The sequence below is a fragment of the Callospermophilus lateralis genome, chromosome 8 (genome assembly GCF_048772815.1).
Source record: "Callospermophilus lateralis isolate mCalLat2 chromosome 8, mCalLat2.hap1, whole genome shotgun sequence".
NCBI classification, from domain to species: domain Eukaryota; kingdom Metazoa; phylum Chordata; class Mammalia; order Rodentia; family Sciuridae; genus Callospermophilus; species Callospermophilus lateralis.
Window position 1 is genome coordinate 120,963,928 of NC_135312.1, and position 19,884 is coordinate 120,983,811.

Genomic DNA, 19,884 nt, shown 5'->3' on the forward strand with positions numbered 1-19,884 from the left:
GATAATTTCAGCTATCTCTAATTAAAGACTCCTCTAGAGATGTGTGTTTGGACTGTTATTATAAGCACTTATATTAGTGTTTTATTGATAGCACACAAACCGCTAAGATTTTCTCCACCATAACTCCACATTTGTGTTATTCAGAAATATTATTTTTCATAGTAATGAACTAACAAGTTAACATAAGCAGAAACTTGAAAAACATTTATACGGATAAAATCAACCTTGGGGGCTGTATGTATTGAAATAATTCATTAAAAATTTAAAAATATTCTAGTCCTGAAAAATGTTTGAAAAGCAATGTTCTATAAAGAAACCATCTTTTAATTTGTTAACACAGAATTTAATGTGATTTAGTTTTTTAAAGCAAACTACCTTTATAATAACTTCAATTCTCTTACTTTTTTTGGTGCTGTAGATTGAATCAGGGCCTCAGATATGCTAATAAGTACATGATCTACTATTGAGCTACATCCCCCAGACCCTCCATTCTTCAGCATAATGGTAAGAATTCTAAAAAACAGAGTGTTGTAGATCTACAAAAATGGTGAGTAACTTGTAAAAAAAGTTGAGAAACTACACTGAAAACATTCATAATGGCTTTGGACCCTCCAGATAGGCAGGTTTAAGGAAAGATTTTTATTTCTGAATTTATTTATTTGTTATTGGGTTTTAAACTTCAAAATACGTTCCTCCTCCAGGTAAAATGTCAATGGTGTACCTTTACACATCAACTGTGTTGTGTCTTTTGACAGTTTAGGCACATTTCAATAATTTTAGATTTTTATTTTGTGGTTTTATTATAAAACAGCTTGCACACCAAAATCAAACAGATCTTTTTTTATTTAAAAATCCACCTCAAAATTCAGTTCTGGGTTTTAGTTTTTGTTTAAAATAAAGCAAACATTTAAAAGCATCACATGTTACTAGTCTACAATTCATCTTATAATTAGCACATAGTTTGTGGACTGGGGAAGTTAACCCAGCACATGGATCAGGCACAGTACTAGGGCCAAAGGGCCAGAAATCAGGGCACATCTGTGTACTCAGGCAACAGTGAGAGGTCTGAATGGAGTGGGTTGTGCCTCAGTGGTGGGCACCCCATTTCTATGCCCCCCAAAAAGCTGTAAGTCTGAAATCAATACATAAGAGACTGTCCGTGACTTAGGTAATAAAAAAGAACCCCAAACAACTATATCTGCTTTCTAAAGTGTATTGCAAAGCCAAGAAAGATGAATATAACTGTAGCCTCACTACAGTTTGTGGTCTTGACATCCGTGATACAGGACCATGTTATAGGTGAGACAGAATTATGCCATTCCTCTGGTGGTTTTGGAAATCTGGTTGGAAGGGGTCCGTGGGTAGAAGACTTCACATTACAGCAAGGCTCTGATATTTCACGAACTGGGGCAGTGAAGAAAATCACAGTACAAAATCCTAAATTCTTTTACTGGAAAAACAACAGGCGCTACATGAGAATCACTAATATAACATCTATTTTTTTTAAATGAAGATATAAAACATTAATTGCATAGGAATTTAAATATAAGGCCAAGAAGAATATTAAGTAAAGTAAAATCATAGAAAGGGCACTATGGTGTCAAAAGATAGAATTTCATTCTGAAGAGTAATAAATCTCAATTACTGTCTAATTAAGAATCACAGTATGTTGCTATTACTAACAGTGAATGTCAACTGTTTCCTTAACTCCACACTGGAAACCAATATTAGGATGAAGAACAACACAACTAAAGCTCATTGTCTAAACCTGATCAGTGTATTAGCACTTCAGTGCCCGGTACGTACCTGATTAATTATATTATCTACCTTTTGCAAGTAATGCTCAATACATGTTAACAAGCGTAAGAGCATGTCATCACTGCACGCTGTCAATGATTTTCAGGGTTACTTGATAGTGTAATTTATATTCCATCTTTCAAAGGTGCAAGATCCCACCCGGCAGAATCTTCACTCAATGAACCAAAAACACTGTCATTAACAAAATACAACAAAGTCCCTCCATTAAAAACTAAATGTACATGAACCAGAGAACTAGGTCCTGACACCAATATATACATTATCCTCAGCATACTGAAAGGCAGTGGAGGACTTGGTAGTTCAAGCTAATGGTTACCACCTGTAATGTCAGGTAGAAAGCTAATTTGGGATCCTACTTCTCATTTTCACGTTGTTAGACTGTAGTTTCAACAGCAGTTTCCAGATCTAAAAGTAGCTTAGTTAACTTAGTATTGTTATAGAGAGTAATGTGGAAAAAAAAAAAAAAAAAAAAAACAAGAACTCCCAAAGGAATTCCACTAAGGTTCATCGAGAAGACCCAAACCAATGTTTTAAATGAAAAAGTGCATAAATACAGTAATACTACAAATGTGTTAACTACGGGACCAATGTTTCTCTGGGAGCTAAATGAGACTATTTTTCCACATTATTTACATGTTACAAATTGTTCAGATACCACAAAGCACCATTTCCAATCCCAACTGCTTGATCATGTGTGACGGGTCCCTTGACTTCAACTCTGTTCACTTGAGGATCTAGTTAGCATTTAAGTGTCACGTCCTCTTCAAACAGGATTTCTCTTTACATTCGGTTCTCTTTTGTTCAGAAATGGCAAGGTGATATGTTCATTTCACACCCTTGGTTGGTGTTTCTGATTCCGTGGACTGTCTTCCATCTGTCCAGGCCTCCCGGGTACTCTTCAGAGCCAGGGTCTTCTGCTGGTCAACCACGACATAATCCACTCTCTCATCCGCCACACTGCTTCCTGAGCCACTGCTCTTTTGCTAAAATGCAAAGAAAAAAACAAAAATTGTATATTAAAAAAGTAAAGTGGGACTGAGTGAAATTCAGTCTTAAAATGGACATACTATTCTTGAAATGTCATTGGCTCACAAAGAAATACCATTAGCTACCTCAGTGTAACAATGCTGTCTCTCTCCTAACTAAACATCATTTTCTCTTTAACTTAAAATTATAAAAGAATTCACACTAACACTCCTATCAGAGATGTTATTCATAGGAAACAGGGACAGAAAATACCTAGTTCATCTTTTTAAAAAATTTTTTATTTGTTCTCTTTAGTTATACATGGCAGTAAAAATGTATTTTGCCGTATCATAGTTCATCTTAACATATGCAGATTGGTTCTCCCTTTAACTTGACTTTTTTTTTTTTTTTTTTTTTTGAAATCCAGTGTTTACTTTCAGAGCTAAGAAATGTGTGGGTTTTTTGTTTGTTTTGTTTCATTGTTGATTTTTGCAAAGCAATAGTTCAAGAACAATCAATTACATGGGCTGATGATCTTTGACTCTCCAAATCCAGCCGGATACTAGATAACTTAAATGTAATTATTAATGCATTGCTGGGCTCACTAGAAAGAAAACAGCTAATTATAAGAAAAATGGAGGGAGAGGTTAAGGCATGGAAAGAAACCTTGTCTTCAGGATGGATGTCAATCTAGCAGAGCCACCAGGAGGCTGGGGGAAGGAGGTCATGCTGAACCTAAGGCTGTGGTCCCCGGAGGGAACTAAACTATGGTAGTAGTAGCTCCTGGTTCCTAGCAAAAGGTAATACCCACTTGAATCAAAGTGTGAAATATGATATATCAAGAACTATGTAATGTTTTGAACAACCAACAATAAAAAAAAAATAAAAATAAAAATAAATTTAAACAAAAAAGGTAATACAAATCTCTTCTGGAGGAAATTTAGGTCCTCAGGATTTGCAATTAGATAATGTACAAATACACAAGTCAAAAAGAATGAGTTAGCAGCTGGGCGCAGTTGCGCATGCCTGTAATCCCAGCAGCTCAGGAGGCTGAGGCAAGAGGATTGAGAGTTCAGTCAGACTCAGCAACTTAACAAGGCCCTAAGCAACTCAGTGGGGCACTGTCTCTAAATAAAATAAAAAAAGGGCTGGGGATATGATTAGTGGTTAAGTGCCCCTGGGTTTAATCCCTAGTACCAAAAAAAAAAAAAAAGCAGAAACAATAAACACAAATTTAAACCTCCAAGGACTTCAGACTATCAAAGTTACTGCATCGACAGCATAAAACATTTACGTATAAAATGTTTAAAGAAACTAAAGCATAAATATAAAAGTAATAAAACAAATAAGAAATCTGAAGTTGTTAAAATCAGCAAACTGTACTTTAGAAATGAAATATAAAATAATTGAAAATCAAACAAATAGGAAGAATAGAGAATTAGTGAACTTGGTGAAAGATGTAAAGAAACATCTTTAAGCACAGAGAGATTAGGCACAGAGAGATGACAAGCAGAAATTATAAAAGAATGGTAAGAGATCCAGAAAATACAGACATCCTAACATGTCTAATCAGAAATGTCAGAGGAGAGAATAAACAGTAAAAAGAATGACTGACATTTTTCCAGAGTTGAGAAAAAACTGCAAACCCAGAAAATGAAATAGCAGCACAACTTCTATTAAGCAGGACAAATAAAAAGCAATTCATGTCTAGACATTGTTGGGAAACTGCAAAATGACACAAACAGAAGAAAGAGCTTAAAATCAGCCAGACAGAAAGGATAGGTGACCTGCATAGGAACGGCCATTGGACTACAACACACTTTCCAACACAAGGGACAGAAGCAAGGTGAAGGGGGAACAGTGACTTCTACTTGGTGAGAAAGTTACTGTCAGTCAAGAGCTGTCGGCTGCACCTGTCTTGTTTTCCAAGATAAAGCAAAATCAAGACATCACATAAAACAAACAAACAAAAAGTGGAAAGGATTTACCACCCACAGAGCTCCACTAAAGAAACTTCTAAAGGCTACATTTCAGAAGGAAGAAAAATAATTACAAGAAGGAGAGTCAAAGATACAAAAAGAATGATAGACAAAGAAGTTGGTAAGCAGGTAGGAAGATGTAAGTCAATGCTGTTTACAAAATGCATTCCTACTAACACTACTAATTGTGGGCTTAACAAAAGAAAAAAACTGAAAGTTTGGACAGAAAGAACACATAATTTGAGATAACTTTCTTAAAAAGAATGAAGATATTGTTTACCTTAAGAATCTGTTAAGCAATCATTTCAGTGGTAAGAACAGAAAATGTCTAACCGCCATACCATCAGAAAGGAGAAAGTTGCTTTATCAGTCTCCATAATTTTTTCTTTCTTTCTTTTTTTTTTTTTTTTGAGGGGGGGCGGAATACTAGGGATTGAACCCAGGGGTGCTCCACTACTGAGCCACATTTCCCTGCCCCTTTTATTCTTTGAGACAAAGTCTCTCTAAGTTTCTGAGCTAGTCTTGAACTTGTGATCCTCCTGATCCAGCCTCCCGGGTCTCTGGATTACAGGCGTGTGCCACTGTGCCTGACTCAGACTCCGCCATTTTGTTGCAGTTTTCAAAAGTGCATTAAGTAATAGACTTCATTAAATTTAAATTAAACATAATAAAGGTTTCCTCAAGGAGACAATGCTCGTTTAAAGTGCACGCTAACTACATTTGTGTAATGAGGTTTCACTCACCTTCCGTGGTGGTGTGGACTTCCCAGAATCTAAATCTAGATCAAGGTACTCCACCTGCTTGTCTCCTTTGGGCTTGATCATAGGACTGCTTCCTCCATCAAGGCTATTACTGCCAAAAAGATTCTGAAAGTGAACCACAACAACACCAGCTGTCAAACATTCATGAAACACACTGTTCATCCTTTTTCATTTGAGTTGGGGGGTCTTAAAAGTCTTGGGCTCAAGAGATCCTCCTGCCTCAGCCTCCTGAGTAGCTAGGAATACACATGTGAGCCACCACCACTGATAAATACCATTCACCTTGTACTTGCTTTTCAAAAGAACATGGCTAGAAAAAATGTCTGCTTAGAAAATTAAATAAATTCTTAGGATTGAATGAAAATAAGTAATATTTTAAATGTATTAAAACTCAGAGTTTCAGAAGTTAAATTTGGTTAAACTTAGACTGGGGAAATCAAACCACAGCTGGCCATAAAAGTTCAATCTGAACATTATTAAAATTATATTGTACTCAATTACATTTTTATAGCATAGGCTCCTTATACCCACAGCTTTCAAATTAAATTTAAAAGAAAGCTTCTATAGTTAATTTAAAGGCTTTCATGCAAAAAACATTAGTTTTGAGTTAAGTATATTATCTCAAGGTTATAGATAATGATTCCAAAGTCTATTTTATTTTAATCATCTGGATTTCTTTTAACCAATTAATTTCCTGTCTTTCCTTAGTTTGATCTCTTCCTTTCTAAAAGGAAGTATACAATAGGACTACTCTCTAAAGTAAAATAAAGAAAATAGGAAGATAGAGGATAGCAATAAACAAGAACCAAAAAGCTAGAGGCTTGAGAAAAATAAAAATGGATCAGGTTAGCAGGAACTTGAACCAATGCTAAATAGAAGGAGGGCAAAATGCACTTACGTCCCTACGTTCTCTCTCTTCTGTATCCTAAGTGTGCGCCAAAGTGACTTGCCACCATGCACACCGCCGTTCCCCCATCTAGAAATGCTGCCTCACAAGGAAGACCGCATGCTCATTAGGGACTTGTGCATGAATCTGGTTCCGTTGACTCTTTGAGTTGCTGATTCACCCCTGTCTCCCATGACCCATAGTTAAAGTAGAGAGTTGTGTTTAAAGGAAAGAACATTTGCTAGAAAAATACTCAGTTTATTCCCTCATGTGGTAGTGGGGACACTGACAGGCAGTATAAATCCTTTTATAAATCAGAAAAAGGTGCTCCTTCCTCTGAAGTGACACTCTGTGCAAGTGCCCACAGCCTGATGAGGGGCCCCACGTGGCCTGGATTTCATGTGGCGGGGTGTAAGAGTGAAGCAAGCAACTGCACAGGTGAATGCAATGACCCTATTTAAAGAAAAAGAATTTTAAACCAAATTTCTCAACAACTGCAAATAAAATATTGAAATTAACATGTAGGGTTGAAAAATATAAGAAAATTTTGCTCAAGCTGAATTGCTAAAGACAATACCCCCCATTTTACTAATTCATGAAGAAGGTGAAATCAGTGTCATTTTTTCCCCCTGCATAAGGCCATATTTTACTCTCACAACCAATCAGCTGGGAGGGTAAGCAATATTCCAGGTTCAAAGGTGATGGGTAACAACCCACATCCCATGTTTCCCTGCCTGGAAACGCCTAGAAGTGTTCACAGTGTTATAAAGATATAAAGGGAATCCATAAATTCAATGACCTGCTCATTTAACCCCAATAAGTTGTCCCCAAAGAGAACTTCTCAGAAGTGCTAGTTAAGTTTTATGTCTAGTGATTACTAAAACTGGAAATGTTTAAGTATTGTTAAAATCTGTGTGTGGATGAGGAAGTCTATTTGTTCTTGATCCAGTTTCAACAGGGAACAGCCTCCCTCTGTGTTCTACCCTTTCACCCACTGTGTTTCCAAAATAGTTTTTTGAGGAACTGTGAAAATTGTGGGAATTATCGTGTTCTGTAAATTAAATAACAAAACAGTAATGCTAGATTTTTCTAAAATTCTTCAAAAAACATGTAAGATCATTTAGGATATGTATGTTGTTATTATGTAACAATTTATGTCTTTAGTAATAGTGTACCATCACTTAAATTTCAGGTATTAAATTAAGGGTTCAAATGTTTGACATTGATCCTCATACAAATTAGTGGACAGCATCACCAATTCACTGTTTCACTGCCTATGACAGACATAATCTCCTAGGAAATGAGCTGTAAAATGTCAATTTCAAGAATTTGGTCTTCATTGTATGAATAAACCAGATATGGTCTGATCCTGTCTCAACTTAGAACTTTAAGATTAGTTTATTTCTGACTTCATCAGCATGCATTAGATCTAGTGAACTTCCATGTTTCATTAGTACACTAAGTTCCCAATATTGTTACAATGATCACATAATTATCTAAGGAAGAGTTACATGTACTACAAGGAGGCCTTGTAGTTGGCACTCATGGCTCAGTTGACTTTTCTACTTACTGCACATGGTAGGCAGATATTTCTACCTGGGTCATTTTTGGTCATTTCTAACACTTAGGACCAAAGTTCTTCAGCAATCCATCAGTGATTATTTAGACATCCCTCCTGGCAAATAAATGTGGTTTTCTGGTTTAATGTCATAGGTACAAAAATACATATTTTTACTTCCTTTGACTTCTGACTACAATGGTCTTTTTTCTGGTCTTTTACCTTCACCTAAATTTTACTTTCAGACTTTTACATTGTCTTCCTAAGATTTTTATGGTTACTTACTATTTTGAGCAAAAGTATAAAAATCTCCTCTAGCTCAGAAAATACTTAATTATTATTTTGCAATTAGAAAAAAAAAATTGGTTCAACTACCTAAAGATGAAAGTTGGATGACAGTATCTACTCTGATGAAGTATTACTGCTTCTCTTACTTGAGTCTATTCACTATAGTGAGAAAACAAATTAAATTAATAAAAAAAAAATGATAGACCTACTCAACAAGTAAAAAAAAAAAAATTGAATTCAAAAACTAAGAGTCAGTAAAAATTTTTCTGCCTTGAGTAACCTCTAAAATCATTATTGGTCTAATTAGTTACAGTCAAATTCAATGTTGACTTAAATATTATACATTATTTTTGAGTATTTCATAAATTTATTAATTTTTAAAGTTAAGCAGTATAGCACCAAATTGAGCTTTCCATAACATTTCATTATGATCGCTGACATACGTGTCTGAGGGACCTATTTTGCTTAAAGTCTATGCAGAATGAAAGACAAATTCATTGAATGAACTGAGCTTACAACAAAGAAAGAAAATAAGACCTCCAAAATGTGACTCAAAAATTTGATATTCAATATTTGCTTATCCTGTTGTTCTCCAACTGCTCTCCCTTCTCCCATGATGGGGCCTTATTTTTTTTTGGTACCAGGGATTGAACTCAGGGGCACTTGACCACTGAGCCACATCCCCAGCCCTATTTTGTATTTTATTTAGAGACAGAGTCTCGCTGAGTTGCTTAGCGCCTCATTGTTGCTGAGGCTGGCTTTGAACTCACGATCTTCCTATCTCAGCCTCCCAAGTCGCTGGGATTACAGGTATGTGCCGCCGCGCACAGCTCCATGATGGAACTTTTATGTGAGTCCAATGTCCCTTTGAAAAAAGGCTGTTTCCCAGACCCTTTTGTGTCTGAAAATGGCCGTAGTTCTGATTTCTGGTTTGTCTGTGGCCATTTTCAGGAACCTTTTTTATGAGCTGCTGGATTGAATCCTTTGCTCCTGTTCCCTTTGCCCCCCATCCTACCCTGTAGTCTGTGTGTCAATCTGCTGGCTGGAACATGACCTTACTCCATGAGCATGTGAGCTACACGCAGAGGGCACCACCTTGCAGAGCTAAAGAGGCCGAATCCCAAAAGATTCTAGAGCTGACAGCTCTCAGCCCTGACAGCTCTCAACTGACTCTCTGGATTTTTGCATGAGGAAGAAAGAAACTTCTTTCTTAAGTCACTGTTAAACAGGTTAGTAGATACTAAATAGGTCTAGTAGAAACTCTATATAATAAGATACAATAAGAGAATAAGCAAAAGAGATTTATTTTTAAAAATTAAAATTGGTTTTTATTCTGAAACATCTAAAGTATTTTTTAGATTTCTGAGAAACAAAACATTTGCTGCTATGATAAAGTTCTCATGCCTTGTGGCAATACAGCCAACCTTAAAAATATTATGTTTATAACAGGTCTTCTTTAATCTTTAAGCCCAAGGGTATATTCTCGAAAGATTATCAAGAATCTCCCGTATAAGACCTTCTCACCACAAGAATGTCATTATTTGGGCCTGGAGAAAGATGTTATCAAATACTTCCAGTATATTTTTCTGAAGAGTATCAAACACTGAGCACATCTTAAATGAAGTACTTCTAGAAAACCGCTATAGATGGATCAGGAAATGCACCCCCAAAAGCCCATATGTTAAAGGCTTGGTCCTTATTGTAGTCCTACTGGAATGTGGTGGAACTTTGAAGAGGCAGGGCTTACAGGGCTTAATGATGCGTAGAGAAGTACAAGACTTTCATATAAATATTATAAAATTTAAGAATTCCTATTTTTTTTTAAAAAAAACCTTCCTCTATGTATACATATAACACAAACACGTGTTCCTAAGTTTGTAAAATGATTCTTATGATTTATTTGTATTTAAATAAAACTCAACTAAGTAACCCCCTAAGAAACTACTATATTTCTTGAGGTCTTCATGGGCATGCCTTTGAAGGGATTGAGATCCTGGTCTCCCTTCTTATTCTCTCTTGTTTTCTGGTCATGAGGTGAGTGAGTGGCTCTGTCACTTGCTCTTGCCAAGATGTACTACAAAAGGCCAAAGAAACAGAGCCAACTAATCCTGGATTGCAACCTCTAAAACTGTGACCTCAAATGAACTTTTTCTCTTTATAAGTTCATTAGTTTAAAAAGTATTTGTTATAGTAATAGAAAGCTGATTTAACAGAAACTTTTTTTTTTCAATGATTTACAGTTATATTAAATTTTGACTCTTTACTGGTTTTAGATTTTATCCAAGTTGTCTTTGGTTGTGTTCCCTTAAGTACTGGAAGAAAGAGACATGAGGGTAAAGTTTATAGACTGAAGGAAAATTAGAGCAAAACACTGCTTAGGAAAGGAGAGGATCAGGCAAAGAGTTTACATACTGGATCTTCGCTGGACAGGTTGGGGTTCATGGGCACATAATTCTCCTCGCTGTCATGTGAGTCACTGCTTGACGTTGTGCTGTGCACTGAATCCGGCCGTGGAGACAAGGGAAACCTAGAGGAGCTAATCACAGAAATTATCATCATATATGTAAACCTTGATGAAAACTTCTGAAATCACTCCCCCAAATAAAAATGAAGGTGTGCATGCCTTCTGAAATATTCATTTACATTGATTGTACACATTAATTACAACAGAATTTATTATACACATTAAAATGCAACTAACACAGATGTATTATAAAAGGAGATTTGGACGTCAAATTATATTGTGTAATACAAACAAAAGATAAGTTATTACTAGTGATGTGTAGAGAAGTAAAAACTTTCATATCAATATAAAAAGATTTAAGAATTTCTATTTTTTAAAAAAACTTCCTCTAGGTATACATATAACACAAATGCACGTTCCTAAGTTTGTAAAATTATTCTCATTTCCCCATATGTATATGTAAATAAATCTCAATTAAGTAATCCTCTAAGAAACTACTATATTTCCCAGATCAGTAGTTCTCAGATATGTTTGGTCCCATGAATCCTTGATACTCTTAAAAATATTAAGAACCTCAACTTAATATGAATTATTCTATTGATATTTATCATATCAGAAATGAAAATAGAAATATTTTTAAAATACAAGAGTATACAAATGCACATTAATTGTCACATTGATATCATGACATATCATGAGAACTCACATGATCTGGAAAGTTCCACTGCACACAAAGAATGGAAAAGGCAAATGACATCTTGGTATCTTAATGAAAATAGTTTTGACTACACAGAGTCCTCAAAAGGTCTAGATAAATTTCTTAATAATGAAAATTCTAGATAGTGTGTTATACAATGTATTTTTTAAAATATATTTTAGTTGTAGATGGGCACAATACCTTTATTTTACTTAGTTGTTTTTAATGTGGTGCTGAGGATTGAATCCAGTGCCTCACACATGCTAGGGCAAGTGCTTTACTACTGACCCACAACCTCAGCCCTTACACTATGTATTTTAAATAAAGTACTTACTCTCGAGCAAAACTCCTTGTGATGGGAGATCTAACTGGGGCTTGTAATTCTTCCCATTCTGGCAAAGGTTTTATTTCTAAAGGTGCAGGCTTGGCTGAAAAGAAAGGGAGAAGGGAGGAATTGGGTGTATACAACTTTGGGAAGCAAACAAGATCCTCTGCCTCTCAATTTTTATATAATAGAATATACCTGAGACCAGCTAGCTTCACACATGAAACAAAGTTCATGGATATTACATGATGTGACACAGCTCAATGCTTAGAAAAAAATGTTTCATGATTGTTTTAAGCTCCATCATGCATGTTGCTTCTTAATTTAATGTTTTGTGAGTGTAATCTAAATGTGAACAAGAAAAAGTAATGTGACTCAATTCCTTTATAGTTGCTTGATTTATACTTTTCATTATTTCATTCACTCATTCTTTTACTAATTTCATCCTCAATATAGAAAAGTAATCATCTACATAAAAATGTCACTATTTTTCAATACTGAAGCATCAGTTACACAACTAAACAGGTAAAATGATGCATAGGGAGTATTAAAACCAAAAATTTAGTAAAATCCAGAAAACAATTTTGCTAAAACCAAAAGGATTAATTATCAAATCTTTTAAATCAATTCACACACCATCTGGAAACAGAGTAAATTATATCTTTGGACTCAAATTCTGCTTTAGGGCCATAATTATTTTAAACAATCACTCCAAACTTTTAGCTTAATTTAACCAATGAATCCTTTACCAAATTAAGTGAAATTAAGTAATGCTTATTTTTAGCTTTATTTATTAGAGGCCTTTACTTATTTACCTCATTATTGCAGTAAACAGTTATTAGAACTAATTTGTACCAGAGTTTTGGGCCCTTTCCTTAAAGTCAAGACTGAAATGTTTTTTCAGAAAGGTACAGAGTAAGCAGAAAAATGAAAATACCATTTTTAAATATTAATTATATTATAGAATACTGCTCAGATGCATTGAATAAATATTTCAATCATGTTTCATCTTGCCACTTGCAAGAAAAACGTTCACTTTGCCATGTTTCCTTAGTCTTTATTGATGTATGTGAAATTTTAATCAATTAGGTTACAGTTACCATCAAACTACAAAATAGGTAGTCATTTCAAAAGACTATATAGACTCCCTGGGGCCCATAGGTATTTTTGTTAACTCAAATATAATGCAGGTTGATTTACTAAATTTGAGTTAAAACAGTTTTGCTTGTCTACATTAGACATGTACAGATTTATGCTGACTGAATGTATTTTATAATTCTTAGTGTTTTATTCTTTTGACACCCAAAGGCTAACAGTAATTTATCTAAGTAATGGCATAATTAAATACCTGGAAATAAAATGTGTGTGTGTGTGTGTGTGTGTGTGTGTGTAAGATAACTAGAAATCACAAGCAGTTCACAAGCTTAAGGAAAACAATGTTTCATTGCGTAAAACATTAAAAGAATAATGCCACAAGACAAGACTGAATATCATATATTATCTGATATCTAACATGCTGCTGTTAATGGCTAAGTAGAATCAGTGCATTATGAAAAGCATTCACTTTAGAAATAACATGCTTTGGGAAGCTTTATTTACAACAGCAGTAGTATTTAAGACTCCTCTTTTTTAAGAAAAAAAAATCAAAACATGAAATAATAAAATTCCCAGCGCCCCAGAGAGCATGCGGTGCTAAAGTACATACCCTTTCTTCTTGTAGCAAAGTCACCTATGGTTTGTGAATCAGTTCGCTCTAAACCATGGGGTTTGGGTCTTAAAATTTTAGGACTTTGACCTAATTGGTAGAAAGAAGACTCTCTTAATATAATGTTATTTTTAAACTGGAAAAAAGGGTTCTGTTAAAAAAAAAAAAAAAAGGCAGCAGAGCCCTATGCAGAAATGTTGTATCTCCAAGGCATAAATTGTTTGTGGAAAATATTCCAACCTTGCTACACATCGTTCATGCTCAGCACAAGGGGAAGAAGGAAGGCACATGCGACAAGGTAAGGAGTCAAGGGTTATAAGGGGTGGCAGTATTTTAGCGGGAAACCAGCCGGGTTGTTATCGCTATTTAAGGGGAGTGAGGAAAAACACATGCCCTGTTAGTTTTTCTTCTAACATGACTTAGAAAACTGGATCCAATAAAACATGACGAAATCCCTCAGTCAGATTTGTGAAGTTTGGTGTTCATGAGAAAGTATGAAGGCCTGCTTCCCTACGATACTACTTTTTTCATTTGGTACAGAAGGTTTAAAACCCAAATCTGACCATTCCTGCACCTCCTGACTAGGACCTTGTACAGAAGCAGGCGGCCACTACAATATTTGCTAACCTAAGACCAACATTGGTCTGTGTCCCTTGGATACATAGTAACTGCCCAGTGACTTCATCTTCCAAGGAGGAGATGTTTACATTCTGGCACTGGTGATTGTCCAGCTTCAGCACAATGTACTGGAAAGCAGAAATGCAGTTGCCATCATTTTCCTGTCATTTTCTCTGTCACCTATAAGAATTGTCAAAAAACCTCGTGAAAAGTACCCTGTTCACAGCTGTTGGTTTCACACCTTTCCCCATTAGAAGTCTGGATGCCAGAGTCGCAAAATCATGGGATCAGTAATTTAAGTTACCCAGTTCTCAGTGGTACCAAATTTCATTTATTCTTAGAATTTACAAAGTTGAGGTGACATCTACTAGATGGTAAGTTAGAATTTGCTGGTCAGAGGTTGATATGTAGCACCTCATCTACTGAAATCAAAAAGTTTCTTAAGATATGATTCAGGTGGTGGCTGGGAATGTAGCTCAGTGGTAGAGCTCTTGCCTGGCATGCATATAAGGTCCTGGGTTCAATCCCAGTACCTCAAAAGATTCAGGCTAAAATGACAGTTCTTTACCCATTTTCTAAGTTAAATAATTAACACATTGAGTTTATTCAGAAATGAGGCAGGTGTAGTTTATAATGTGAGTAATCATATTTTGGGCAAGATATACTCCCTAACCCCTCATGTTAACCTGGGCCTACAAAATGATAAGACATTTTTTCTAAAAGATGTCCGCTCTTTAAACTCCCACAGCACGCTGCCCTTCAAAAAGAGCAAGAGGCAGAAGGTAAGTTTAGGAAAAAACCGTGATTTCCCTGGAGAACCAAAGAGGTTAAGTGACCTGCTCAGGTCATAGCAGGCTCCTGCCAGCCTGCCACCTCCTAGGGAGGTGTTCTTGTACTGTGACCACAACTGCCTTCACCTCTGTCCCTTTTAAAGATACAGAGAGTTATCAGAGGTATATGAAAAATAACCAGGACCCTTGTTTAAAACCTATGCTTAGGAGAAGAAAAACAAGAGAGCCTTAGGAAACAGAGTTTGAACACCTGTCAACTCTCCAGTTCAGCCGGAGATCTTCTAGCACCCCAGATTGCAAAGTCACAAGCTAGGCAACTCAACTAGAGAAAAGCAGAGGCGTGCTCATCACACACTTGTATGTAAGCTGATGTTACTTGGAATATGTGGATATGGCTCTGGGTGCTACACGTCCTTGAATGTCTCAGTTGACATGGATGATGTGATATTTAATAATTACAAAGTAACTTTAGAATTACTTTTGGTTGGCTGGTGTCTACCCACTAGCTGTCCTCACTCCTCCTCTTCAAAAAAAACCCATTTTCCTCAGTTTCTCAGCCTCCTCCTGATTTCCTTTGCTGTGGTTAGCTCCCAGTGGTCACTGTGCCATTTCTCAACTTAGCACTCTTGGCTTCCTGTGTGTGTGGTTAAATAATCAAGGTCGAATGACTGCTGTGTCTATCTATCTGTGGTTTCCCACATTTTCTTTAGTCCATATATCAGCTGCCTGTTAAGTCACGCCCAACTGTCCTTTCTCCTCCCAACCATGCCACTTTTCACCTCCAACAGCACTAGCAATGGCATCCTTTCTTGGATCCTTAGATGTAAAACCTCAGGGCTGTATTTTGAGAGTCCATCTGTATTTGGTCTCAAAATGCTGAAGATCTGCCAATATGTCAAACTTTTATTTTGGAACTGGGGGGTTGAACCCAGGGGTGGTTACTCCCTAAGCCACATCCCCAGCCCTTTGGAGAAAGGGTCTCACTACGTTGCTGAGGCTGGCTTTGAACTTGCAATCCTCCTGTCTCAGCATCTCAAGCCGCTGGGATTACAGGTGTGCGCCACCATGCTGGGCCAATGTATCAACTTTTAAAATGAGAAGCACAAAATGGTAACTAATAGAGGTCAGTGAGAACTTTACCTAAGCTTGGATGAACGCTGGCCTGATGGCTGTGATTGAGAATTATCAGAGGTCTATGAGAAATCATCGGAGCCTCTTTTAAAACTTACACTTAGGGGAAGAAAAACAAGGCAGGAACAAGCCTACTATTTGTAAAGGAAGAGAAAGTAATGTTATTAGATTAAAAAAAAAAAAAAAAAAGACAATGGTCTTCTCCAACAAGGAGAAATATCTTCAAACTGAAAAGAACAGAAGAAACCATCAGAGCTACTAATGGCCCTGTCATGTGAGAGGAGTGCATGATGGTACCTAGGTACTTTCAAGTTTTATTTAATGAATTACATTTCAAGATACCAAGTGAGTTTACAGACAACACAGAATTCACATAAGTAATGTAGGGAAATCATGGAGAATATGGAAGGTGCCATGAGAACAAGCCACAAGTGTCTTTAATGTCCCATTTGTCCCCTGAATTGTGTGCTGTTCTGGTTAAACGGTTTTCTTCTCTTTTTCTCATGCACGACTTTAAAATTTCAGTCCTTTTCCCTTTCACTGTCAATCTATCATTGCTTTACTAATCCATTGTCTTTCGTTTCTATACAAAGATCAAGCTACAATACATCCTCTAAGACTGCCTTGAGAAATATCTCTGTACTTCATCATTAATAACAAGCAATTATCGAGGGTTTCTTATGCACTCGGTATTCTAAAAATTACTAAACCCTCCCAGAGACTTGGTAAGAAAGACGGGAGGAAAACAGATTTTCATGTTATCACCGAGCAGCTGGTGCCTGCAGAGTCACCCAGACGCTGACTGTCAGTGCCAGGACAGGGATCCTTTGAATCCACATGGAGGGTTTGTGCTCTTATTCCAGTCTGGAACCCGTACTTCAGCTATTGTATTCGTACTGTTTGCTGTGTCCAGTGTCTTCTCAACTACATTTTAAGAACTGTACACATTAAATAGAGACATAATCACATTTCTCTGAAGGCCTTTTTACCTTCATGACTAATATATTCTTATTGGTCACAAGAAAAACATGTGAAATATCAGTGACTGTGAGGACGCATGTTATGAGAAATAAGGACTTTTCAAAGAAGTCATGTGATCTAAGGAGACACAAATAAGGCAGAAGCAGATGCATGATTATCAGGGAGCTTCATCTTTTCTTTCTTTTTTCCCCTGCCACAGTACTAAAAAGACACTCCCTTTCCAGGATATTCCTTATTTTCATTTCTTTCTGTGTGCGCGTGGTGGGGGGTACTAGAGATTAAACCCAGGGCTTTGCACGTGCTGGACAAGCACTCTACCACTAAGCTGTAGCCTCGCTCTCTTAAGTTTTATTTTGAGACAGGGTCTTGCTGTGTTGCCCAGGTGAACCTCAAATCTGTGATCTCATGCCTCATTTACCCATTAAGCGGGGATTACAGATGTGTGCCACCATGCCCAGGGGCTCCTTGGTTGGCTGTTTAGAAAACTATAATATTTTAGTTAGGTTTTAAAAGTGCACGCATTTATAAAACTTACAGGTATGTTCTGCTATACAAAAAGCTTAAGACCGATTTTTCAGGTCAAAGTCACAACCCAGGAATGTTGCAGGAAACGCCTGTGTCACTTAAGCATTTTGGCAGCTTTAAGTCCTTCCTAACTCAATTCAGCATTTATGTTCCGGACAGAAAAGTCAGGCCCCAACGGCTGCCTGATGTGACTTACGAGAAAAGAAAGGAGGCAAAAGAGTCCAAGTGTACGTAAGCAGTCTCATCTCTGCCTGTCTCCTGTGTGTGCAAATAATCTGAATGTTTTCTGATTGCTATAGAAAACGGTGAACACAGATAAGAAGACATAAGACGACTAAATCAAACAAAAACAAAAATGAGCCACACTGATTCTCACATTCTGAGAGTAAACTGGAGCTTCAGCCTTTAAATTCAAGCCAGTTACGACTTGGCTTTCTCCAGACTAGGCCTGAACAAAGAAGGCAGCACAATTTGGCAAGCAGCACAGACCACGGTGAGATTCCTATTCGTGCTTTGACCCTGAGAGAGGCTGGCACTCTGGATTGTGCCATCTGCTTCCCAGTTTTGAGTATAACCTGGTAAATCTGACTCTCTGGCCCAGCTCTTTTATTTATTTATATATATATATATGGAGAGAGAAAGACAGAGAAGTTTGTTTTCATTATCAAGGAAATCTCCTACAGGAAAGCAAATATATCCCCCCTGCTGCTCCACCACACCAGGAATTGAACTGAGGGGGACTTAACCACTGAGCCACATCCTCAGCCCTTTTTTATATTTTTTTAACAGTCAGGGTCTCGCTGAGTTGCTTAGGGCCAACACTAAGTAGCTGAGGCTGGCCTTGAACTCTCAAACCTCCTGACTCAGCCTCCTGAGCCGGTGGGATTACAGATGTGCACTGTGCCTGGCTAGCAGATGTATCTTTAACCCTAAGTATTCTTACTACCTAACACCATGGCTCAAATATACAGACCAGTGCACATTAAACTAGCCTTGTTTGAAATATGAAAACTTAAGAAAAAAAAATCCTTCACATTTAAATTATAACTTTAGATAAATATTCTTACTTTATGCAACATTTAAAATGACACAAATGCTGGGCACATTGGTACAAGACTGTAACTAATCCCAGCTACTCAGGAGGCTGAGGCAGGGGATTGCAAGTTTGAGGCCAGTCTGGGCAACTTAGTGAGACTTGTCTCAAAATAATAGGTAGATAGACAGATAGAGAGATAGAGAAAGAGATAGATCGATCGATTGATCGATCAGGGCTGGGATACAGCTCAGTGGTAAAGTGCCCCTGGTTTTGATTCCCAGTTCTGCAAAACAAATAAATTGATGAATAAATAAATAAGACACAAAAATGACTTGCACTTATTTTGAAGTGGCTAAGAAAAAATTTGAATGTATGACTTAATAAATATAAGCTAAAGCTAGATTTGGTTTTATCAAATTTTCACATTATTCTTAAAATTTCTACTTCAAATTTTTCTTTTGTCTCTTTTCTCTATCACCTGAAGGTATATGGGATACAAAATAATTTTGTTATTTGATAAATTTTCACTAAGTACATCTTACAGTAAAGGGTCAGGAAGCATAAAGAGGAGGTGGTCCCCCTGATTAAGAAGCATAAATAAATGTATACTGTGCTGGCCTGGCCAGCTGTAAAACCACACAGCTATCTATATATTCGGCAATAATTTTATCTCTTTAATGAATTTGTGTTCTTTTTTTAAAAATATACTTTTACTTGTAGATGAACGCAATGCCTTTGTTTTATTTATTTATTTTCATGTGGTGCTGAGGATTGAACCCAGTGCCTCATACTTGCTAGGCAAGCACTCTACCACTGAGCCACAATCCCAGACCTGAATTTGTTTCTATGTGTCATAGAGTTGCAGGATTTTAAAACTAAGGAGTATTCTGTTTTAGAGATGATCTAATTTTATGTTTTAAAATAAGAAAATTAATGCAAAAATAAGTAAACTGATGTGTCCCTTTTCATTTACTAGAAGGGAGTAGTTGTTAATGGTAATAAGAGAAAAAAATTCTAGATGTTTGAATTCTTGGTCTTTTTTCCTACTATACTGCTTTTTGACCTCATCAGTGTAACTTATTTTAGGGGCTTACTAGAAAAAAAAAAAATCAAAACATCATACTCTAGAAAGTTTGCTCTTTAGATGTAAAAGTCCCCAAGTCTCCCCTTGATTTGCTCTTGACCATTAGTTTTCGTTTGTTTGTTTGTTTTCCTGGAGGAGGGAAGACACTTTCAAACTGCCAAAAGTTCCTAGAGCCCATGATCTCAAAACAGTGAGATGATTTTTATTCCAAGGAACTGCCTCCAAGAATGCTGGAACAGCTTGCAAAATCACAAATAACTTGTACAAACCA

The 19,884-nt window shown here is 36.6% G+C and overlaps 1 protein-coding gene across 2 annotated transcripts in view; it reads right to left on the reverse strand.

Moving 5' to 3' along the window:
* Window positions 1-825: 825 nt before the first annotated feature.
* Gab1 (GRB2 associated binding protein 1) overlaps window positions 826-19,884 on the reverse strand; it is a 115,067-nt gene continuing 96,008 nt past the window's right edge. The window contains exons 7-11 of one of the 2 annotated variants that reach the window (XM_076864506.2): window positions 13,448-13,537; window positions 11,752-11,845; window positions 10,669-10,792; window positions 5,507-5,629; window positions 826-2,801 (exon numbers count right to left, since the gene is read on the reverse strand). In XM_076864506.2, the coding sequence (XP_076720621.1) occupies window positions 2,643-2,801; window positions 5,507-5,629; window positions 10,669-10,792; window positions 11,752-11,845; window positions 13,448-13,537 (590 nt within the window). In that variant the 3' untranslated portion in view covers window positions 826-2,642. The remainder of the gene's footprint in view (window positions 2,802-5,506; window positions 5,630-10,668; window positions 10,793-11,751; window positions 11,846-13,447; window positions 13,538-19,884) is intronic. The other variant, XM_076864507.2, reaches the window with a different exon arrangement.